Source organism: Phyllostomus discolor, chromosome 14 (genome assembly GCF_004126475.2).
Source record: "Phyllostomus discolor isolate MPI-MPIP mPhyDis1 chromosome 14, mPhyDis1.pri.v3, whole genome shotgun sequence".
In the NCBI taxonomy this organism is placed as follows: domain Eukaryota; kingdom Metazoa; phylum Chordata; class Mammalia; order Chiroptera; family Phyllostomidae; genus Phyllostomus; species Phyllostomus discolor.
The window spans coordinates 42,111,160-42,136,270 of NC_040916.2; the positions used below are offsets into that span (position 1 = coordinate 42,111,160).

General features: G+C 40.9%; 1 protein-coding gene across 1 annotated transcript in view; it reads right to left on the reverse strand.

Moving 5' to 3' along the window:
* The window catches only part of SPAG17 (sperm associated antigen 17), a 178,349-nt gene that overhangs the window by 74,011 nt on the left and 79,227 nt on the right, over positions 1-25,111 (reverse strand). The window contains exons 13-18 of the mRNA XM_036015092.1: positions 24,396-24,546; positions 22,778-23,005; positions 22,461-22,682; positions 15,881-15,942; positions 15,224-15,337; positions 7,187-7,341 (exon numbers count right to left, since the gene is read on the reverse strand). Coding sequence (XP_035870985.1) covers positions 7,187-7,341; positions 15,224-15,337; positions 15,881-15,942; positions 22,461-22,682; positions 22,778-23,005; positions 24,396-24,546 — 932 coding nt within the window. The remainder of the gene's footprint in view (positions 1-7,186; positions 7,342-15,223; positions 15,338-15,880; positions 15,943-22,460; positions 22,683-22,777; positions 23,006-24,395; positions 24,547-25,111) is intronic.

The window sequence follows — 25,111 nt, forward strand, 5'->3', positions numbered from 1 at the left end:
GTCTGCACTTCCGCCTGACAGGAAATTATCCTCGACTCGTCTCATTCTATCACACTCCTTTCGCTGTCAAAAAATCCAAGTAATTTTTAAAAACATATATTCCAAATTTGATCGCTCTCACTTCTTTTACTACTATCTTCCTAGTCTGAGCCACTATCACCTCTTGCTAGGAGTGAGGCAATAACCTTCTGCCTGGTTTCCCTGTTCCTGCTCTTGACACCCTCCCATCTACTTCCAACACAGCAACTAGAGAGACGCTTTCCGTTAAGTCAGACTGTGTCTCTCTTCTGCGTAGAACCTTTCGATGAATCTGCATTTCAACCAGAACCCCAGCATCCTTACTACTGATCTGCGGTTGGGAAACACAGACTCACACATACAACTGAATCCGTATTTCAAATAAGACGAGAGAATACAGATATTTTGGCATGCCATGATTTAGAAGTTTGCCACCCAGATATTTTTTGAAAGAATTATCCACAAATGTATCCCAGCTGCATTAAAAAAAATCAATCCAATAAAGAAGACAACACGGGATATAAAAAAGAGGGCTGAGAAAAAAGTATAATTTATAATTAAATGTAAACAACTATTTATGCTATTTATTTGTGATGAAAACTACTACTTTACAAAATTGGAAACAAAATTTCCAGAAAATTTCAAAATGGTAGGTAGAAGACATGTTGGGAATAAGTGAAAATATGTTAAACTTTAAAAAATTTTCTGCAAAATGATATTAATACTCATTAGCTCTGACGATAATATAAAAATGTTTAAATATGTGATTGAAGAGGGTAAGTGTAATCTCTAGAAGAATATAAATAGAATGTTTAACTTTAAAAAAAATCACAAGCTAAGAATAAACAAAGGGAATAAAAGGGATTAATCCTAAAATGAAAATATATTTATAACATTAAATGGTAAGAATAAGGTCAAACACATTATCAATAAAAAAGTGAACAAATTTAATTATTTAAAATGTGAAGTTCTTTAATAATGTTGTAATTATTATTACAATCTTTTAAAACGCAGAGGCTCTCGGAGTAGCTGAATAAATTCAAGCTGATGTTTAAAAGACATATATCCACAAATCAAAATGATGCAGAAAAATATGGTGGGGGAGGGGCAGAGGGCTGACCAGGAAGCCAGAAGCAGCCTTGGTCCTTGACCTCTGTGGAGAGCTGGGCTGTCCCTGAGACACACTGCCCAACTCCAGATTTCTTGCTACAGGAGAAAAATAATCCTCTTATTAGTTTAATTACTTCAATTTTTCTTTAATATAGTGAAACACAATCCCTAGTTGACATGTAAAATGACTGAGAAAGTCAAATCAGTAAATTCTTATATAAAAGAGAATTTCCAACATTATTAACATCAAACCTGGTTAAATTCAAAATGAAAAGCATTAAAGGGAACGCAGAGGGGCATTTTCTCATGTTGATGAAAATTAAAATCCATTAAAGGATGCTTCTAAAAATACAGTTTCAAAAATAAATCTGTATATGCACGCATGCACACACAGCGCACATGCAGAAGAGAAAGGAGAGACTGACAAGGATATAATCATAAAGACAGGCATTAGCCCATCTCTTGCAGAAATGGTTGTTTATTATGAGAATACTTTGTTCAATTTTATTCCAATAGACTGGAAAACCTAAAAGTTATGCATGGTCCCACAGAAAAATACAAAATACCAAAAGCAATGGAAGAAGATGTAGAAAACCTGGATAAAGGACGAACTGTGGAAGAGCTGGAAAGGCTGTGAACAATCGATTCTCCCCCTTTCACAATCCCACCTCTCCTGTTGGGCCCTGCCCTTCCGCCCCTAGAAAACCACTAACTCTAAAAGGCTTTCCATGTGGAGTGTTCTTACCTTTCACAAAATAATATGCTACATTATGTGAGCTTCTACATATGTGAGCGAAGGATTAGCAACAGGGTCTTGGCCTTGCAGGCCAACTTCTGACAGTACCGCTTATTTTTTTGGAAACCACACAGTTGAGATAAACGGAGAATGTTCTGCTCTGTGCTGTGCTGTGCAACCCAGATATGTGTGGGCATGCATCTCAGTGAGGCAGCTGAGAGCTGGCATAAGGTCTTGGTGGGAAACTGAGGCTGTGGCTTTTCTGGGCGAGGGGGCGCCCCAGTCCTGGGGTGCTCACTGCAGCGGCCATGCACGACTGTGTGGGTGAGGGAAGCGAGAAAGCAGTGTACCGGGGTAGCCGCTCAGCCTCTAGACGAGAGGAAAGCGCTGGCCGTGCTTTATTTCCTGCTCTGTGTTCTGGTGCGAAGCTGCGTGAACACAGAAAGGGAATGAAGCCGAGTGCAGTGTGCAAGTCTGGTTCTCAACCTGCACCCACAACCACGCTCTGCTGAAGGAGCAGGTCATTAAAAAAACATTTTTTGGAAGAATATTGCAAAAACCACTGAGAAGTAAATCATGGAATACATCTTATAGAATAGTGAGAGATAAAAACTGTATAAATATTATTTATCTCTCTTACTAAGTTATAAAATCTAGGTGATAAATCAATATACTGGGTTTTATTGCTTCACCTGTGATACCTGAAGCAAAGTGTGGTTCACGTTTTCCCTAGACCAGGAAGGGCAGCCACACGGCTTCCCTTGGGTGAAGGTACGTACGAAACCCTAGGGTTTGGCTTTCCCAGTTTCTGTTTCTGTTGTCAGTGCTGTCTTTTCCTTTTTTAAGCAGTACCTTTTCTAACTTCCTGTGGTGCGCAAAAGTGCAATGAAAAAGCATGGCCTGCAGGTAATTTCTTCCATTAATTCATGTTTTAATATATTGTTTTGAAATTTTCCTGTGTACATAATAACCTCAACTGTCAAAATGATACTTTCCTCTCTTTCGTTTCAATTCTTACACCCTTAAAGTATTTTTATGCATTTATTTTCCTGAGTTAGATCTTCATCCAATGTTGCATTGGAATTGTTGATAATGGTTCTCTCTGTCCTGTATCTAATTTACAGAGCATGCTTGTAACATTTCCCATTAACAATGATGTTTACATGTGTTTTCTTTTTTCTTTTTTATTGTTCAATTACTGCTGGCATTCAGTATTATTTTATATTAGTTTCAGGTGTGCAGCACGCTGGTTGAACAATTATATAATTTATGAAGTGATCCTCCGGCTAATTCTAGTATCCACCTGACAGCATATACTCCCTATGCTGCACTTTGCATCTGTAAGTACCAAGTTGTACTTCTCAATCTCTTCACCTCTTCACCCAGCCCCCAACATCCCTCCCATCTGGCCACCCTCACTTGCTCTCTGTAATATAGTATTGCTCTTTCTCCAACATATTTCACTGAGCATAACTCCCGCTAGGTCCATCTACGTTGTCACAAATGGTAAGATTTCATTCTTTTTTATGGCCAACTAATGTTTCATTGTATGTATGTACCACATCTCCTTTATCCACTCGTCTATTGATGGGCACTTGGGTTGCTTCTGTATCTTGGCTATTGTAAATAACACTGCAATGAACATAGGGGTGCTTATGTCTTTTTGAATTAGTGTTTTGGATCTTCTGATAAATATGGAAAAGTGGATTTGCTGGGTCAAAAGGTAGTTCTATTTTTAATTTTTTGAGGATTCTCCATACTGTTTTCATAGTGGCTGCACCAATTTGCAATCCCTCTAATTGTACATGAGGGTTCCCTTTTCTCCACATCCTCATCAGTACTTGTTGTTTGTTGATTTATTGATGATGGCCATTCCGACAGGTGTGAGGTGATATCTCATTGTGGTTTTAATTTGAATTTCTCTGATGATTAGTGACTGTGAGCATCTTTTCATATGTCTATTGGCCATCTGCATGTCCTCCTTGGAGGAATGTCTCTTTAGATCCTCTGCCCATTTTTTAACTGGATTGTTTGGGGGGGATGGTGTTAAGTTGTATAAGTTCTTTATAAATTTTGAATATTAACCCTTTATCAGATGATTCATTGGTGAATATCTTCTCCATTCAGGAGGTTGTCTTTTTGTTAATGGTTTCTCTGATGTCTTAATAGCTTCAAAGTCATTCAGAAGACAGTGGGATAATATTCTTCAGTGTACTTAAAAGAATTTAGCTGTCAATCAAGAACTATAGCCTGAGTAAAATTATCTTTACTGAGCAAGGTTAAAATGCAAACATTTTTAATAAACAGGATTTTATTAGCAAAGATCCTCACCACTGGAACATTTAAAGCCCTTACTTTAAGAAGAAGGGAAAATAAAATGGTAATATATATTAAGTTACACAAACCCTGGCCTTTAAAACAAGTAATAATATATCTTTGTGAAGAAGCATTTTTGAGTTTTTCAGGTAAATACCCAGAAGAGGGATGGCTGGGTCCTATGGTAACTCTAGTTTTAGTTTTTTAAGGCACCTCCATACTATTTTCCATAGCGGCTGCGCCAGTTGACATTCCCACCGGCAGCGAATGAGGGTTCCTTTTCCTCCACAACCTCGCCAACACTTGTGGTTACTTGTCTAGTCGATAACAGCCATTCTAACCCCTGGGTTCACTGCAGCATTATTCTCGGTGTCCAAGACATGGAGACAACCAAGGTGTCCTTTTACAGAGTGCTGGACACAGAAGATGTGGTCCACACACACTATGGGATACTACTCGGCTGTAAGAAAAGATGAAATACTATCAAATACTGTCATTTGTGACAGCATGGATGGACCAAGGATGGACAAGAATAGACAGAAAAGGATATACGAGATAAAATATTAAAGAAAAAGGTTTAGGTAGTTTATCAGTATCAGACAAAATATATACGATGAAGTCTGCACAGATATAACAATATCAAACAAAATAAATTTGAAAGCAAAAGGAGTTGCAGAGGTAAAGAGAAACACTGCGTAATGATAAAAGCTCAATCAGAAAGACATAGCAATTCTATCCTTGCACTCTTTAGCACATAAACTCAAACATGTATGATGTTAAAAACTAAAAAAATTGTAGGAAGACACTAATACATTTACTATCACATAGTGAGTCTTACAAAAACAATTTTTCTCATCCACTGACCAAGTTTTCAAAAATCAGAAACTGGAGAATATACTTTCTCATGCAAAATGGAGCATTTATACAAACAGAACACCTACTGAACAATACAGCAAACCTCAGCAAATGCACAGTCTGAACCCGGTATCTGACGACGGCATCTTAAAATGACAGACTACAACAAATGCAATGCACAGCCAAAAGTTTGAAATCAAAACCCGCATTTCTACGTAATCCTTGGGGTAAACAGGAAAATATGATGGAAATTAGAAGTGAAAGATAGTAAAAACACTGTCAATAGATATTTTGTCATGCTGCTAAGGTGGTTTTAGAAAGCGATTTTGCCTTAAACGTTTATAAAACAAACAAATGAAAACCAAAAACCAACTCAAACTCTTGAGATAAACTTTTAAGAAGTTAGATAAAGAACATCAGACTAATCCAAAGAAATTAAAAGGGAGGAAATAATAAGGATTATAAAGATGAGATCATAATTAAATGAAACAAAAAGGAGAAAAGATCAAAAACAAAAGTTGATTTTTAAAAAATATTAACAAAATTGGTGAACCTTCGGCAGGACTGACTCAAGACAAATACAGAGAAATCGCAGGTCAAGACTATTCAAGCTAAAAGAATACAAGTAGATGCAAGAGAATGTCATAATCAATTTTATGCCTATAACTTTGAGTACAGGTGAAAGGGTAAAATTCCTAGAAAAATATAAATGATCAAACCTAATTCAAAAATAAATGGGAAAACTGGAGAACCTAACAACCATGACAGAAATGGAATCGATCATTGTACCTCTTCCCAGGCCCAGGCATCTTTATCTGCAGGTTTTACCAAATACCAACCGATGTCTTAGTCTTGCATAAACTCTTTCAGAAAGTTAAAAAAAATATGGGAGAACACTCCCCAAGCCAGATAAGAACATTTGAAGAAGGGGAAATTATAGCTGAATCTTGCCCATGAATATAGACGCAAATATTCTAATCAATATATTAGCAAAGCAAATGCAATAATTGTTAAAAAGATAACATAAACAAATTATACTTTTCACAGGAATACGAAGTTGGTTGAACAATAGAATATGTATTAATGAAATTCAACACTTTCATAGATTAAAGGAAAAATATACGAACACCTATACTGATGCAGAAACATCATCTGATATGACTGAACCACCAATCACGATGAAGAGCTCACAGCAAAGCAGCAACAGGAGGGGATGGACAAGGAGCACAGACGTAAACCCTACAGCAAGTACACACTCGACAGCTAAGTGTTAAAAATTGGGGACAACACAAGGATGCCTTCTCAAAATTACGCTGGGAGTCCTAGTCAGCAAAAAAGATTTGAAAAGAAACAAAATGTATTATTATTGGAAATGGAAGATAAAACACAGAAAAACACAGATTAATTGTTCAAGATGTTAGCTCAGTACACCTATTATGTGCCTTAATTCGAAACGATTTTACGGCTTCAGAAGGCGCGTTCCTGTGTGTGTGTGTGCGCGTGTGCGTCTGTGCGCGCCCGCACACCGCCTGTTTCCCCAGTGACTCGGCGAGTCCAATCTCTCCACCTTTCCGCATCCCTTCTGACTACAACAACGCTATGCAAATAATAAATACTGGATATATACTAACCAGTACTAAAAATAACAAAATGCCCTTGTTATTCACAAAAAGGGAGAGCAAAGTTTCAACACACTGAAGAAATAACTAAGGGACTTGGAAGAAAAACATCGCTGATTCCTAGAGGTTTCACCGTGCCGGGAACCTGACCGCTGTGCTGGTACGTCACTCACTCGCCCTTGCGAGTCTTGCCCAGATCAAGCGGAGTTACCCCAGAGCAGCAAGCACACTGTCATTCCTTGGAGTCTTTCAGAGGCAGCTTCACTGCAGTCTAAATAAACCAGATCTCAGAGAGTAACATTTCCACCAGACTCGGGGGCCAAGAAATGATGTCTTCTTCAGTGGTATCGTTTCGGCACTTACCACAGTGACCAACATGCTCTGGATACTCAGTGCAATGAGCTGAACTGAATCTACAGTACCACACAAATGCGCTCGTTGGGCTGGACCCCCTGGCTTAGGCTAAGGAAATAACATCTAAGCAAGTAACTAACAACCTCACTAAGATAACTAACCTAGCTAAGCTGGTTACCTGAATCCAACATTGGAGTGAAGAGCAACATTCCACAGTTCACGGTGCAGACGTTGCGCATTCATTGGGTTGTGAAAGACTAAAAGTAATGAGTTGTCTTGGGTATGGTAATAGGAATCAATGCACTTGTATTGCTGATCGGCTTCTTGAAGAACCTGAAAATAGAAACAGTTGCATCGCTGTGCCATTTTTCCCCAAGGGAAGGGTCTCCTTGTAGAGCTCTTCTCTGCCCCCTGCTCTTTCCCCCCTTATCTCCACACTGTCAGTCGAGGGGAGAGCATAAGTTGTCGACACTGTTGGAGCATTTCAGTAGTTTTTACAGAAAAACAAATACTAGGCTCCAAATGCAGAGGCATTCACTCAAGTGTTTTTCATTAAGGCTAAGAGCTAATAATTAAGGGGAACAGATTTAACAGTTTCTATGCCTTCATATAGAATAGATCATCTCATTCTATCACCCTTAAAACCCCCAGAAAAATAGGTGTGGTTATTTTTTTCATTTTCTAGCACACATTGGGGGCATGGAAAGATGAGATCTGTCCAAGGACACAGAGTTCCTGAGTCCCAGTGCCTGGACTCATAGCCGTTTTTGACTCTAAATGTTACTATTTCGGACTCCGCAGACTGCCCTCTGCTACACCCGGCTGTGCTACAGAGGATGTGCTACAGAAAAGCCAGCGAGCAGTCTTTCCCATACATGTTGTTTCTACCTGGCTCCTAACCCTGGCCTTTCCCAGAACATTCTGCCCGCAGCACGCACTGCAGTGACAGCCCCCAGTCGAGGGGCACAGTGGGCCTGCCTCCTCTCCATGCCAATCAACGTGGGAAATCATGTCCCTAGGAAACAGACAGCGGTGGGGTTTGTTTGTGTTTTCATTTTCAGTACCAGCCTGGCGGGGGCAGCTTTTCAGTTCTCTGCTGTTTGGATGATGCAAAGGCCTGGGATTGCACATTATGTCAGGAAAAAACTGTCTTAGTTTTGCCATTATAAAAAATACACAAGTTGTCAGTACTCTCACATTATTTTTTTTTTAGGTAGGGCACTATCCATTACTTAAATTTTTTGGAAAGGCCAATTCCTTTGATTTAAACCCCTAAACAAACGGTGTGTTTACTTCTGATGCGCACGCGCCCTTCCTCCTATCGCAGAGCTCCGCTCTGCGGGCTGTGTTCTCATACAGCTCTGAGTTCCTGGGCCACAGCAGCTCACATCCATGTTCAAGTTTTCATGTTATATCTTTCTTCTCCTTTTTCGCACCTTGGCTTTTCCCTATTATTCTGATGAGTATTGTTGGTCTCATTAATTAATTAGTTAATTATTAAAAATAAACACCTACTATGTGCCTGGCACTGTGCAGGTTCTAGGAAAACAAAAGTGAAAGATACATAACATTGTCCTCTAAAATCTGATTCAGATTTTTATATCACTCAGAGGGGTGTTCCAAGGAGGTGAAGCTGATGGGGCATCTGATATGCTGCGCGGGGCAAGCAGGGAGGCAGGTTGCTGAGGGGAGATGGTAGCTGGATTCAAGGAGCAGCAGAGCAGAGTATGAAGAGCTGGAAGCTATATTTTGCGGTGCACTGCTCTAAACTTGGTGACGTGTCAGACATGTGAGGCAAACCAAGAGGTGAAATAAAGAATGACTCTTAGCCTTTTGGTTAATGGCAACATTTTCTACTCACTTTTATCCTTCGTTTGATTTATGTGGTATATCACGTTTATGGACGTTTGTACCAACCTTGCTGATGGCCAATTAAAAGATTCCTACTGTGCCCTGGCCAGGTGGCTGGGTTGGTTGGAACACCATCCCACACACCACAAGGTTGCAGACTTGATTCCTGGTCAGGGCATATGCCTAGGTTTTGGGTTTGGTCCCCAGTCAGGGTGCATATGAGAGGCAACCAGTTGATGTTTCTCTCTCACATCGATGTTTTTTTCCCTCTCTTTTCCCCCTCCCTTCCCTTCTCTCTAAAAACAAACAAACAAACAAACACACTAATAAAACTGATAAATGAATTCAGTAAAGTAGCAGGATAAAAAAAATCCAGAAATCAGTTGCAGTTTTTTAAAGGGTTCTTTTTTATCCTCACCCAAGGACATTTTTCATTGCTTTCAAAGAGAGAAAGAGAGAGAAAGAGGGAGAGAGAGAGACAGAGAGAGAGAGGGAGGGGGGACAGAGACAGAGAGAAACATCCCTGTGAGAGAGAAACACTGACTGGCTGCCTTCCCTTACTTGCCCCAATGGGGACACAAACTGGACATGTGCCCTGACCGAGAATCCAACCCGCAACCCTTCAGTCTACTGGACGATGCTCCAACCAACTGAGCCACACTGACTAGGGCTCAGTCGCATTTTTATACACCAATAATGAACTATCAGAAAAAGAAACTAAGAAAACAATCCCATTCACAATGGCTTCAAAAAATGTCTAGGAACAAATTTAACCAAGGATATAAAAGACCTATACCTGACAAATTATAAGACACTGAAGAAAAAAATGTAAGAAGATACAAATAACTAGATACAAATAAGTGGAATCATATACCATATTCATGGATAGGAAGATTTAACGTTAAAATGTCCATACTACCGGAAGCAATCTATACATTTAATACAATTACTATCAAGATACCAATAGTATTATTTCACAGACCTAAAACGAATATGCCAAAAATTTATATGGAACCACAAAAGACTCCAAATGGCCACAGCAAGCTTGAGAAAGAAGAACCAAGTGGGAAGAATCACACCACCTGATATCAAACTGTACTACAAGATCACAGTAATCAAAACAGTCTGGTACTGGCATAAGAACAGATACATAGATCAACGGAACAGAATAGAGAGCCCAGAAATAAACCCATACCTTTATAGTCAATTAATATTTGGCAAAAGAGGCAAAAACATACACTGGGGTAAAGATAGTCTAGTCAATAAATGATGTCTGAAAAAACTGGACAGATGCATGCAAAAAGTGAAACTGGACTACCCTTTTACACCACATACAAGAATAAACTCAAAATGGATTAAAGACTTACATGTTAGAATTAAATCCATCGAAATCCTAGAAGAAAATAAAGGCAGTAAAATATCAGATATTTCTCGTAGCAATATTTTTTTCTGGTATATTGCCTCAAGCAAGGGAAATGAAAGAAAAAATAAACAAATGGGACTACATCAAACTAAAACATTTTTGCATATCAAAGAAAACTGTCAATAAAATGAAAAGATAGCCCAATGAATGGGAGAGCATATTCATCAATGATACATGTGATAAGGATTTAATATCCAAGATACATAAAGAACTTATACAACTCAACTTATACAACCAACAATGATCTCAATCCAATTAAAAAATGGGTAAAGAACTTCATTAGACATTTCTTCAAAGAGGACATAAAGACGGTCAATAGGCATATGAAAAAATGCTCAACATCATTAATCAGAGAAACACAACTTAAAACCACAATGAGATATCACCTCATACCTGTCAGAATGGCCACTGTCAATAGATCAAGCAAGAACGAGTGTTGGCGAGGGTGCAGAGAAAAGGGGACGTTTGTGCACCGTCGGTGGGAATGCAGACTGGTGCAGCCGCTGTGGAAAGCAATATGGAGTTACTTCAAAAAATTAAAAATGGAACTGCCTTATGACCCAGCAATTCCACATCTGGGAATATACCCAAAGAAACTAGAAACACTAATTTGAAAGAATAAATGCATCCTATGTTCACTGCAGTATTATTGACAATAGCCAAGATTTGGAAGCAGCCCAAGTGTCCATCAGAGATGAGCAGATAAAACAACTGTGCTACAGTTACACAACGGAATACTCCTCAGCTGTCAAAAAGAAGGAAATTTTACCCTCGTGGGAGCATGGACGGGTCTAGAGAACACTATGCTGAGTGAAATAAGCCGTTCAGAGAAAGACAAGTACCATGTGATTTCACTCATATGTGGAATCCAATGAACAAAACAAACTAACAAACAAAACAGAAACAGACTCACAGAAACCAAGCAGACTGACAGCTGTCAGAGGGGAAGGGTGTTGTGGGTCTGGCGCTAAAAGGATTAAGCAAGAACAAACAAACTCATAAACACAGTGTGGGGCTTTGGTATGGGGCTTACCGAAAGGAAAGTGGGAAGGGGGAGGGAGGTACAAGAGGATCAACGGGGGTAATGGAGATGGAAGGGGACCTGACTTGGGGTGTGACCACACAATACAATGTACAGATGATGTATTATAGAATTGTACACCTGAAATCTGTATTATTTTATTAACCAATGCCACCCCAATAATGCAATAAATATGTACTTTCAATATTACTTTGCACTGGTGTCAGTTGCACAGCACAGTAGTACACAACCATACCTACAAAGCGTTCCCCTGGTATCTCCAGTGACCAGTGCTGCACTTCACATCCCAGGAGTATATTTTGTGACTAGCAGTTTGTACTTAATCCCTTTGCCTCTCTCACTCCCTGGTCCACCTTGGCAACCACCAGGCCACTAAGAGAGAAATAGTTTTGAAGATAAAATTTTAGGAGTCATTAGCACTAAATCATATATAATAAATTAAATCATTAAAAGGAGGTTTACAGGAGAAAGAAGATAGTTCAGAGTTGAGGCTTGAAGACTTCAACAGTTAGAGGTGAGGTGGAGGAACGTTCAACAGAATTCCAAATGGAGCAATACAATACGGTGTCTGGGAAACCAAGAGTGGAGACTGTTTTCACGAGACAGTGATCTGCTCTGTGATGCTGTCAAAAGGTTTAAGGGACAAAGAAAGGTGAGCGTATGTTGATGTGGCAGGACAACTACTGGTGACCTTGGGAAGTGCAGCTCACGGAGGGTGAGGTCAGAGCCCAACTGGAACACAATAAGGTCTGAAATGAACTTCCAGTTAAAGATGGGAGCTTAAACACATGCGTGCCCCAACACCTCACTAAAAAAAAAAAAACAACAAAAAACACAGTAGAATTATTTGTTTTTAATATCACAAAGTTGAAGGCCATGGGACTGGAGACAAAGGCCACAACATCTGAGAAGCTGGAGAGCAGAGGGGTAAGTGGTAACGGACTCAGGAGAAAACAGAAAGGCAAAGACGCGTATTAATTTTAGGAGAGACCAGACGCAACCTCATGTGTGTGCAGAAATGCAGAAAGACTCGGAAGATGGCAGCCCTGTGTGCCTCCGAACGTGGCCCTGAAAATGGGAAGAGCAGTTTCAAGTCTTTTGAAGAAGCTTTAAGGCCCCCTGACGCCCTCGACAGCTCTGAGCAGCCTCAGGTGGCTGCCCCTCTGCCTCCTGAACAGCAGGAGGGAGGCCTCACCTGCAGAAGGTGCCGCAGCGGATTCTAAGAAGAGGGGCCCTCGGCACCACCGACGGAGCGATACACCACAGGAAGAGGGAACTGTGCGAAGCTCGATTCGGCTGTTCAGTAGAAATGTAAGATGAGCCCCAAATGGGAGCCACATGTGATATTAAATTTTATAGTAGACGTATTTTAAAATATTATCATTTCAAAACATAATCAATATAAAAATTATTGATATGATTTTTTTTGTACTTTTTTATATTGATAGGTCTCTCAGGGAAAGCACGTGGCCCAGCCTCCAACAGCGAAGTCCGGTTCTTGACAACTCACCCCCGGCCTCAGGCGGCACCTCCTATCCTCTCTTAGTGTCTCCTTATCAATATGAACAAAGAGGCAGAAATCATGAGATACTGCTCTCTCATATGGAGAGTAGAGACAAAAAATAAATCCAAAACAAAAAAAAAACTTGAGGAAAATGAGACGATGCAGGAAGAAAACACCAAGACTTCAAAGGACTTTAATATCCTCCTAGAGATAAGAGGAGCTACGGTTTTAGGGAACGTGAACAGGATGCTATAAAGAGGTAATATAAAATTATAAATAGAACTTCAGCAAATTGAAAGGATGATACCAGAACTGGGAGACTCAGTAGGAGACCTAGATGAAAGCTGAGCTGTATCCCCAGAATAAAACGACAAAGCGTTGGAAACCAGGAAGGGAAAGATAATGAAATTGCAAGTTCAGTTCACGCAGTCCAACACCAGAATCACAGGAGTTACAGGAAGAAAGAATAGAAAAAGTGAAGGGGGAAAGACTGTCAAAGAAAGGATTATGGAACACTTCCCAGAATGTGAAGACAGGAGTTTCGAGGTTGCACTGGGCTCACCGGTACAACACTTGGGAACAGAACCGCACCACGGAACATCAACAGGACATCTAGACCATCGGAACAGAGACCATCTTAAAACCCTTCACAGAGACGGAAAACAACAGACTCAATCCACTGATACGGGATCAGGATTTCCATGAATTTTCTGAAGGAGAATTCAGGGAGCTAGAATACCATAGAGGATTACCTTCAAAGTTTTGAGGGAAAATACTTTTTATCTTATCATTTTACATAATGCCAAACTGTCAGTCAAATGTACGGGTAGAATTAAGATGTTTTCAAAGATCCAATGCCCCAGTAATTTACCTCCTATGTATCTTAACTAAAGAAGCAACTGGAAGAGGTGGTCCCCTAGAAAGAAAGTCACCCAAGAGAGGAGACCACTTGGGATGCAGGACACGGAGCATCTAGCTGGACAGAGAGGCAAAGGGTGGGGCCGGGACGGTGCAGGGAAGGCAGCTCCCAGAGCACAGCTGCGCGCCAGGCCTGGAGGGCAAGCAGGAGTTCACAGCACGTGGGAGAGAGATCGCTTAGACAGTAAAATTGATAGAATGCTTGTTAGGCTTGAATGTATTAAAGGAGATTTACTCTTTGGTAGAGGGTTTGGGGATGAGTAGTGATAAATGTATAGGAAACAAATGAAAAAAATGGGAAAATGAACTCCAGGAAAAATAGAAATTATGTCAGAAAAGGAAATGCAGTAATCATACAATACTACCCAGTTCAACTGTAAGTAACAAGTATACCGTTGAGATGAAGTAAATACTGATATAGATCCACCCAAAACCTATGGCCGAGTCAGCGGTGTCAGAGGAAGACGAGAGGAGTGCCAGTGTTCACGCAGGGGCCTCTGAGACAGAGTGCGTGGGCGGGGGCGGGGAGGCAGGGAGGGACGGCTGGGCGAGGTGGGCAGGGCTGTCCTTTCAACATGGAGTCAGCTGACGCTAATGCCCCGAACTAAAACTGAAACTAAACAAAATACACTTGCTATTTAGAGATAGCTGAGTGAAGTGACAAAAGAAAAAGGTAAATAGCTTGAAGATTTTTACATCTGGGAATGTAGGTGTGGGAGTGGGAGGGACCTGCTATTTTTCATAGGATTCTTTATGGAACTTTCTGGCTTTAAAAATATGTGGATGTAACACTGTGATAAGAGTAAAACTGAAATTAAACAGACAACAGAGAAGAGTGCAGGTTTCTGCGTGAAATGTAAAAGCAACCGAAGGACTTAGCCGTGGGGTCCTGTTAACACAGGGGCTGAGCACACAAGGTCGGGGCCAGGTTTCTCGGGGTTCACATCCTGCTTCTCCACTTACCAGCCACATGACCTTGGACGAGTGACTACCAGTCAAGGTGCCTCAGTTTCCTACCTCTTAAATAGTTCCCACTTCACGGAATTGTTGGGAGGAGTAAATGAGCTGAAATGCTTATTAGCCATTGTCTAGCATATGGTAGGTACTCAACAAATGCTTGCCATCGCGGGTTCCACTGCCCTGTTAACCGAGTCGGAACACACTCGAAGGACAGTGAGAGCTGAACGGAACTGACAGGCAGCACAAGGGAAATGAGGTTGTTTCCCAAGAACGTCTCACTTTTTTTCCCTAAAGAAAATATGTGCATCCATCACGTACATTGCTTTTTCTTCAAATATTTTTGATAAAGACATCCTTTTGGAAAGCACATTTTAAACTATTTCGGAGGTTTCCTGGGCCTGTGCAGCTCGGTCTGAGAACCAACGCATTTTACAGCGGAAGGAACGGGGACTATTGATCTGCACGAGACGCGAGAGTGACTCAGGAAGAACCGCACGGAACCGCAGTCCGTTCACACCTGCAGCAGGACCTTCGGTTTGAAATGCTCCGTGAAGCTCCAGTCCCTCAGGCTGCGCTGCTGCGTTTTCTGTATGTCCTCCAACTCCGCTTCCACAGTCATCTTCTTGGGTTTCTAAAAAATCACAGGAATACAATTTGAGCCGTAATTTGTGGACAGAGCCCTCTTGGACTTCATCAACTAACCAGCCTGCGCTCCGTCTAATTGGGGAAATCTGCATATGTATAATTCCATATGGCAACATTTTAGGAGACCTGCTGCCAGAAAGAGTATGCCTTTGACTTTCTTTTTTATGGGCAACATAATCTAAATATTTTTATTGTTAGGTTATACTCTTCGGAGTCCTGTTAGCAATTACAGGCAGGTTTTCTGAACTCACTTCAAGACAGTATTAGTTCTACACGGCTGTATGGTCAGCAGGTGTTTGTGAGGCTGCCAAGCCACATTGTCTAGAGAGGAGCATGGGGCTTGGAAGTTAACTCCTTTCTCCCCAGCTGGAGCTGGTCTGGGCTGTCTGAATAATCCCTCTCCTTCTCTGGCATCTGCATTCTCCTGCCAAGCATCTTTTTTTTTTTAAATATATGTTTCTTATTCTGGGTCACGGTTTTCTCCTATGAGCTTACTTGTCTCTACACTTTTAGGAAAATAATTTCTTACCTTTTCAAGAAAATCAGCCTTTGTGACTGTTTCATCTTTGATCTCATTGTTCGTGGTCTGCTCTGTAAATCAAAGACACCAACATCCAGTTGCGTTTGGGCTTTGTTCTTGCCTCTGTCAGTGCTGTGCCTTTTTGGTGCTCGTATGATCTACGTTTCTGTGCTGAAAAGGTAATTTCTGAAAGGCATGTTTCATGCCTCCAAAAGGGTGTTTGTGTCAATAACTCTAAATCAGTGTCTATCTAGAAAAGTTACACTAAACCCTTTGAAAAGAACCCAGCTTCCCATATATATGTTCCTGAATCACAACAGATATGCTGACTTTAGACTGTATCACTCATGTCTATGCACCTTTGCCTTTACAAGTTGCAAATATTTGCTGATTAAATGATATCGACTGCTTAGTACACGCTGTCTGTCTTGTCATGCTGACAGCGATCACAAAACCCTTTCAAACTTCGGTGCGTCGTACCCTGTGAGTGACAGATTGGGTCCCCTGACAGGGGTGTATGGAAACGAAAACTACCAGGTAAATGCACCTCCAATTAGAAAGCAGTACGGTTCCCCTGACCCACAACCTCTTCTTCTGTTCATTAGTTGTTTATGAATGTAAAAACCTTTTAATGAGCGCCTGTAGATTTACAGATGGAGTTTAACAAAGGTCAGTTACAGAAATAAGTGGATGGGTAGCTGGACTCCACGGAACCATACCGTGGACCATCGGAGTCACGCGCGCTAGCTCTCCTTGTGCCCAGAGAGGGCCCTTACACGATGGCTGGGATTGAGACATGATCCTTGCCTATGGAGCAAAAAGCCCTATAAATGGGCAGAGAAAAACAGATTCATGCTGTTGATTTCTGCATCACCATGCTTTTGTAATTCCTGCAGTTACGAATATTACGTAGAAAAAAAGAGTTCCATGACGAATTAGTTTAACATGGATAAACAAGCATCTTCACTGCGAGCATCTCAGATTTTGTGATATGCTCTTGTGATTGTGCATCTCTAACAGAGGGATGGACAGAGTATGTAGCACATTCCAAATCTGACTAAAGAAATGGGATAGTGAGATTCATCTTGTGAGATGTTTGTGGTGCTGCCGAATCACTGAGCCAGCTTGACTTTTTATCACCCTTGGAATAACAGAAAATGAATAAAGTAATTTATGAGCGGGCCCCAGCTTCTCTCTCCAAACGCATCTCCTCCCCCCTCCCCCCCCCCCCCCATCCCACTCCAGGCTCACTGGCCTGCTCTCCGTGTCTGGAGGGTTTTGCACTTGCTTTTCTCTGTCTGGCATGTTTTGCTTCAAAATATCCATCTGTTTCAAACTCTTACTTCATTCATGTTGCTGCCCAGTGTTACCTCCTCAAAAGCCTCTGCCTCGTACCTTGCTTTATTTTTAATCCTAACATTCATCATTGCCTGATGCTGTTTATGTCTGCCTTGGCATCTCCCATGTGAATTCCTAGAGAATAAGAACTTTGTCATATTCTCCCTAACTATACCCTGAGCACACGGTAGGAACTCAGTAAATACACATACACAAATATGCATATAATTGAATTGAATCTATATCATATATTAAAACTGGAAATGGATGTAGAGCGAACAGAAATATGGAAGAAACCCTACAACAACAGCTTATTTGGGGGTAAGCATAGATTTGTGGCAAAAAGAACCGTATTTGGGCTTCCAGAGGGAGTCATTATGTCTGCTAACAAAGAGGCGACAATGTTTTTCTCTCGGTTAGGAGCGCAGCTACTTCTATTTTCCCACTAGCTCCACTTTGCCCTGGGCCGCTGAAGGTGACGGAACGAACGTTCCATTCTGGGTTAGAGCACAACTGTAAAGTCAGTTCAGTTCAGTATTTATTTAAATATATCCACTCAAGAGAAAACTCAGGCCAACTATAACTCTAACTAGACCATGATGTCCCGTGTGTCCTTGAAGCAATTGATATGAAATCTGTGGAATAAAAATTATTCTATTCTGCGGTCTGCCAGATTTCCGGGAGATTTGATATTCCCTTCTGTGATTAAGGATCCAGCAGAAAAAGTCTTGAGTTTAGAAAATATGTTCTTAAAAAAACTGCATCAGTTATTTTGTCAAATGAAAGAACATTCTCAAACTCATCTGAACTCTTTATTTAATAGTAGAACAAAAATCATTTTTTCTTTCTTCTTGATTTCTGCCTTCAGTTGCATAGCCCTCTGACAGTGTGATTCAGTAGTTTTTGACACATCTGGAAATGGATGCGTTCCCATCCCTTTGAAAAACAGCTTTCCTAATCTGTTTTACTTTAGAGATAACAAGATCCCTCTGCAAAGCAGTTACTTTATTAAAAAAACACCCAACAAGCATAAAGGGCACATCTAAACCTATAGCCTCACGGTTATCAACTCTCAGGTTTTTCATAAATATCCAATAGGCCCTGTCAAGTTCAAAAACAGTCTCAGATGGAAATCCAGTGTTTGGTTAAGAAAAGCACAAATATTCAGCCCTTCATGTCCAGGAACAGGCTTTTATATGTATTTGATGCTACGATAGTTGTGCAGGAAATACACGAACAATTTCTGCTGTGTTTAAAAAGATTTAAAGTGGCTGCTTTGGGAGTGTGATTCACAGCTGAGGGAAAAATGCAGGATCACAAGAACGAAAAAGTCTCTCATACACAGCAGCCACGGAGAGGCACTAAGCCTCCACTGCCCTCCCCCATTCAAATGTAACAGTTCCCTGAGGTGGGCTAACATATACCGTGTAGAGTCCCTTACAAGTCGTGGGTGCAGCTCTCAAGATCGCTCAGCCTCCAGATACACTGATAATTTTCAGCCCCAATACTTGAGGAAGTTGCTGTAACTATCTACTTTCCACCAGGATCCAGAATGCCAATTTATATGGTTTGACCACCAGGTGGCAAAAGTTGCCTGAGGAAAATCACATACCAGTTATTCCAAAAGGGGAAAAAGCAAAACAAAACAAACAAACAAAACAAAGAAAAAAACCTCAGGTCTTATATCTCTCCTGGCTTATTCTGGCTCATATTAATTCAAAGTGACTTATTTGCCATATGCTTATATTTCCCTAGGATGACCTAATGCCATAACATCCCTGATTAACTTGTTTGGCTTAATTTTGTTGTGACCTGGGCTAACAGATAAGCACGCTTAGAAAGGAGAAATAGGGAATCAACCCTAATGGGAAGAAAAGAAGGAAGACCCCAATGTAACAAGATCAGGACAAGCACCAGCATGAAAACAAGACTATGAACAAGGCAAACCATCAGGTGCATCACAAGGAGTTTCCGGAACAAGGAAATCGTAAGTCACTGCGAAGAAAGCTTTGGTTTGAAATCAGGCCTCTGTTGGAATCCTGACTTTCCATATGGTTGAACAAGTTACTTCACCCCTCTGTGGCCTCATTTCCTTGTCTCTAGAACTGGGATAACAGTATCTTTCCTCATAGGCTTGATGTTTCTATAAAGTATTAGTGGATGTAAAATACCTTAGCATAGTGCTCAGCATACAGCACAGCAATATTCAAGCCGATTCCCCCAATTTTACTCCATCAATGACTTCCTCTTCTACCCCTGTCTAGGTAAATGAACACGTGAAGCTCACCATTCAGTCAACACCGACCTAACACCTGCTCTCTTGTGGCACGAACCACTCACTTTTTTAATGCTTAAAAAATTTATAAAAAATAACACACACAGAAGAGTGTGTTATTAACGTTCAGGAGGACGAACAAGCGGAAAGAACGCCCCCGCACGCCCGATGTCCTACGTACGCCCTTCACACCCACAACTCCTGCAGCAAGCGTTCGTGTGGATCCTGAGTTTTGGTGTGTGGGCTACTTGGGTTTTCTACAAACACGGTATTTATTCTTTCATCCCTTTTTCTTGCTTTGCTGAGTTGGCTAGCATCTCCAGTGTCATATTAAATACATGTATTTATTATGGATAGTCCCTGATCTCAAGAAAAATCTTTCAACTTTTCATCTTGATATATGTTTGTTGTAATCTAAAAAAAAACCCCTTAAAATGTAGAGTAATTTTCCTTCTATTTCTAGTTTGCTAAAAAATTTTTCATAAATTACTATAGAATTTCAAGTGCTTTTCCTGCATTTATTGAGATGATTGTTATTTTTCTCATTAATGTGCTAATTGGTAAGTTATATTGACAAATTATGTATTTTTACAATATATGTTTTTCCTTCCATTCCTGTTATAAAGACACAAATTGTTTGTGATATGGTACTATCATTTTGCCAGATCATTCTGCCTACATTTTATTCAGGATTTTTGCATTTATGTTCATGAGTAAGTTTGATTTTTTTTTATTGTTGTTGTACCACCCTGAATGATTTTATTATAAGGTTGATGCTAGCTTCATAAAAAAAAATGTAGAGGAGGATACCTCTATTTATTCCCTAGAATTATTTCCATTAAGATTAAAATTATTTTTTTAAGTTTTATTACTAACAAATGAGCTCATTTAGGTTTGGCATGTCCTATTTGAGACCATTTTTAATTGTTGATTTACCTTATTTAAATGGTTACAAGACTATTCACGTTTCCCATTTCTTCTTGAGTCATTCTTGGTAAGATACACTTTTCTAGTGACATTCTCATTTCACTTTTGGATTTGGTGGAGTCAGGTTGTTCATATCCTCTTACTATTTAAATTTCTCTAGGATCAAAGGGAAGTCAGTTTCTTTATTCCTGTTATAGCTGTATTACTAGTATGGTTATTCACGCTTCTCTTCTTTGTGATCAGCCTTTTATAAAATATTTATCAATTTAAGTCTTTTCCAGGAACCAAACTTTTGTGGTTTTTGTACTTCCTTATTGCATCTATATTTTTGATGTCATCGATTTATTTTCTTTCTTTTACTTTATTTGAATTTATTTTAATTATTAACTATTTGAGGTTGATGTTTAATGTTTAGCTAATTAATTTTTAGCTATCTTTTAAAAATGTATTCATTTAAATATATCATTAAATATATTTATTTAAATCTCTGAGTATCTCTAACTGCATTATACAAATTTTGATATTCAGTATTTTAATTATCATTCAGTTCAAAATATTTCCTAATTTCTATTGTGACTTTTTCTTTAACATAGGTGCTATATAGAAGTACATGTCTTAATTTAAAAATTTAGGAGTTTCCTCATTTTTTTGTAATTAATGTCCTCCATCATTTTACTGTGGTCTCAGGATATATTGTGTAGTTTTGATCCTGTGAAAATTTGCTGAGACTTTGTTTATGTTCTAGTATATGGTTAATTTTTTTTATACCAGAGAGAAAGGAAGGGGGAGGAGGGGAGGGGGGAAAGGAGGGAGGAGAGAGAGGGAGAGAGAGAGAGTGTTTGCATCCTGCACTTCTCCTGACCAGGACCGAACCCACCACCCAGGCACATGCCCTGAAAAGGAAATGAACTTGTGATCTCCTGATCTACAGGATGACGCTCCAACCAACTGGGCCACACTGGCCAGGGCTGGTTAATGTTTTTAAGACAAACTTACTTATGACATCTAAGAAGCGACAGTGTTACAGAGGCTTGAGTGCAGGCACATGAGTAACTGTAATGCATGGTGGGAGTGACAACTGATGCCATAGAGAAGCTGCAGACTAACTGTGACCACGGAACTGCTAAGGAGGCATTTCCAGGTGGACACATCCAACAAAGCTTCAGGGGGATGCTGTTGAAACCTAAACGTAATCAAAAGAGAATTCCAGGTGGAGCGTCTTGTGGGGAAAAGACCCCAAAATTGAAAAAATCAGGCTGTGTAGAGAAAACAGGGCCTAATTTCTGTCTGACTAGAGCATGGGATGAGTGAGCAAAAGGGAGACAGTGGGAAGGGTTTTGGAGGGGTAGTGTGGTACCCCGGGAGAAGTGAGCACAGCAGCCCGAGGAGCTGGGTTCGGTTCTGCAGGGCGTAGGGAGCTGCTGCACCGTACGAACAGGGAAATGACGGAGCTGCATTTGAAGTCATTATTCTGACAGCTGCTGGTACAATAGCCAAATAAAAATGTAGCCCAGTATTTTCCATACTTCCATACCTCCAAATATGACAATGTCATGATGTTATATTCTAGAACGAGGGCAATGACCCAAGCCACAAGGAGGAGAGGGAAAGAATCAGCGTTCATGGAGCGGTGACTCTGAATAAGGTGCGGGGCAGTTCGTCATGTTCTTGCAAGAGGCTCTCAAACAAATGTTTCACATAACCACAATAACCTGGGAAATACTAATGGTAAAAGTTTTGATTATGTTTAGTTAAGTTGTAATTATATAATTCATAATTACATGTTTAAGTAATTAAAAATGCACTACATTTACTAAGTTAAGAGTGGACTAAGAGGCTTTAGTATATTTTGAAAAACAAGGGTTGAAATAAAGAGGATTTGCCAAATAGCAGCAGTCAGTAACAAAGTTTAATTACCCAAATGACTTACACACTCAACGATTTTTCAATAGAAATAGAAAGGAATTTAAATAATGCCTCTTGAATCGCTTTTTTGGCTCCTAACACATACTTCACAGTGTCTGCACACGCACACACACGTTCGCTTACCCAGGGAGTTCCTTGGTGGCTGTGTCTCCAAGCTGGCTGCCTGCTGCCCTGACAGCTCTCTGTCCTCAGGGCCTGAGGGTTTCTCATTATCTGGGTCAGAATTCTTCGTATTGTCAGCATCCGTCTGACCAGGGTCTGAAGGGTCTTTGTTGGTCTTATCTCGCACAGCTGTTGACAAACTCTGATCCATAAATAAAGTTCTGTCTTGGGCTTCAGTAGGATCTAATCAGCACAAAGAGGATTCATGAGCTACAATCCTGGAAACACTGACTAGCATAAGATACAGGAACGCCCTTTGTTCCCTCCAGGCGGCGTACCTGCTGGGCACCTGGCCTTCCCACGGCTCAGCCTCGTCAGGCACTGCTGCCGGATCTGCTTAGCAAACCTGGCGGGGTTGTCCCAGGGGATGTTGATTGTCTCGGCATCGGTCCCATGCACTTTCCTAGAAGGCTTTAGGTTCCCTTCCTCATCCACCTCAGAGAGTTTCAGGCTCTCAAAAGTAAACACTTTGAAGGCTCTCTCTACTTCGTTCCAGCTCAGGGGCTCTGTAAGAAAGCAGGACCTGCGCTGCCAGGCGTGCTCGTCTCTCCGCCTGGGGCAGGCTGACGGGGGCCGCCGGGGCTGTGCCTGCCAGGAGGACGAGGGAGTCACACCAGGACGGGCATCGCCCCGACCAACACGGGCTCCGCAGTTCTACAACGAAGGTGCCAAACAATAAGACAGCTGCACAATCGAGATGCAATTTGTCAAGATAATGCTCCCGAACTGCTTCATAGCTTAATAAACATTATGTGTCTGGAGGAGTTCACGTGGAATTTCCAGGGAACCCTATTGGTTGAACATGGGTAAAACTTAGCCTTTTTGAACAAAAGCACCCTTGCTGCTATTGTAATTTAAAACTGAAAAGTTACTCACTGGTGTCTAACATAGGCTGTTGTGTCCAATGGCTTTCTTCTTCGTGAAGACTCAGAAAAGGCCTCTTTCCACCTACTTGGCTGGTGCTGTACTTTCCACGATTGCACTTCAAAGGTTATCAGCTTTCTGTGAGCTCTATTCATTTGCATATTTATTCCTTTACCCCTAAATGTAACTATCCATCCACTCCCTCCCTTGCTCATTCATTTTTGTTTTCTATATATTAGGCTTTGTCATAGGGGCCTGGGCCTCAGAGAAAAGATGTAGTTCTTCAACTTCAGAAGTCTAAGGTATAGGCGTAGGAGGTAGGTATTAACAACTAATCATGTAAATCCATATAAAGTATTTTGTAATTTGCTGGGAGTTGGAAAAGTAATGAGAAGAAAGAATCTGTACACGCTATTTTCTTTTCTAGGCCAAATACTTTTCTGTCTAATAAAGATGTCTGTGTAATTTCTTATTCCTTCCCAGAAGCAGGAATGCATCTGCCTACTGCCTCAAGGGCAAACAGAATTCGTTCTAAGGAATGACTCTCTAGAACATAAAACTCCAGTGAACTCTGCAATGAGAAGCTGATTTTAATATTCTTAATGGCACTTCTTTGTACCGTCCTCTAAAAGCTTAAAATGGCCCTTCCTGTTGTGAGAGCTTACCTGGACTCAGCACACTGTCAGCACCACACGGGCAGGGGGCTCTCTCCTTCCTCTACCCCCCTAACCAGGGAGGGTCACCACCTCATCACCAGTGATGTCAGTGAGGGGGCATGGCACCAGGGGACGGGGAGCAGGAAGCACAGCGGAGAGAACACCCAGTACAGCAAGTTGAAGGTCAAGCATTGTAGCTATTGTAGTATGGCTAATAGCATTATTCAAGATAAGGAAATTGTAGTCAATCAAAATACCCACCACACTCAGCCTCCAAAAGGTCTTTCAACCGTCAAAATACTCTTGGGTGTAATCTTAAGGGACACACATGACCACAAATGAATGAATGTGCGCTAAGACCAAGCCATGTACTCACCGTTTGTACAAAAGTGCAAGAGCTCATGAATTGCAGCCAGACGTTTAATGCTGTTCCATGGTGGGGGCAGAGGGAACTCAAGGTATTCCCACAGTGGCAGCCTGGCCTGCATCTCCTGCTCAATTTGAACCGGGTCAAAATCCTTTTGGTCCTGATGAAAAAAAGGCAGCATGACGGAAGACATTCAAGTCAGCTGTCAAGTGCCTCATGCATATGGAGAAGGCAAAACATAATACCTGCCCTCTCATTGCTTGGGAACAGGGGAAATCACGCACGGGTGACTGGGGAAGTCAAACCACTGGCATGCTGCTGAGGGCCAACAAAGCTAGTTCTCACTTCGCCAGAGGTCCCTGGTGCCTAGAAATAACAGACTCTGTGTCCACAGTGACGCACGGCTGAAGTCTCATATGTATTCCTCTCCCTTCTGAGAGTCTTTTGTGGCCTCCATTAGTGTTTTCATAGTAGCAGATATTTAAAGCAAATCACTATAAGGTTTTAATGAACATGTGGTATAGTCACAATCAATTTAACGGCTTATTGGACCACGACAATGAGGAAAGTTTTCTTTGATGACATTCATTTCTCCCTTACCTGTTTCCACTCTCTGAGGTCTCACTCTGCAAACAGGTATTCATTTTGCACAGTGCTTTTCGTTAGCAATGGTAAAGCTATCAAAGTCAGATTTCTTTAACAGAACAACTGCAAACGGGCTTTCC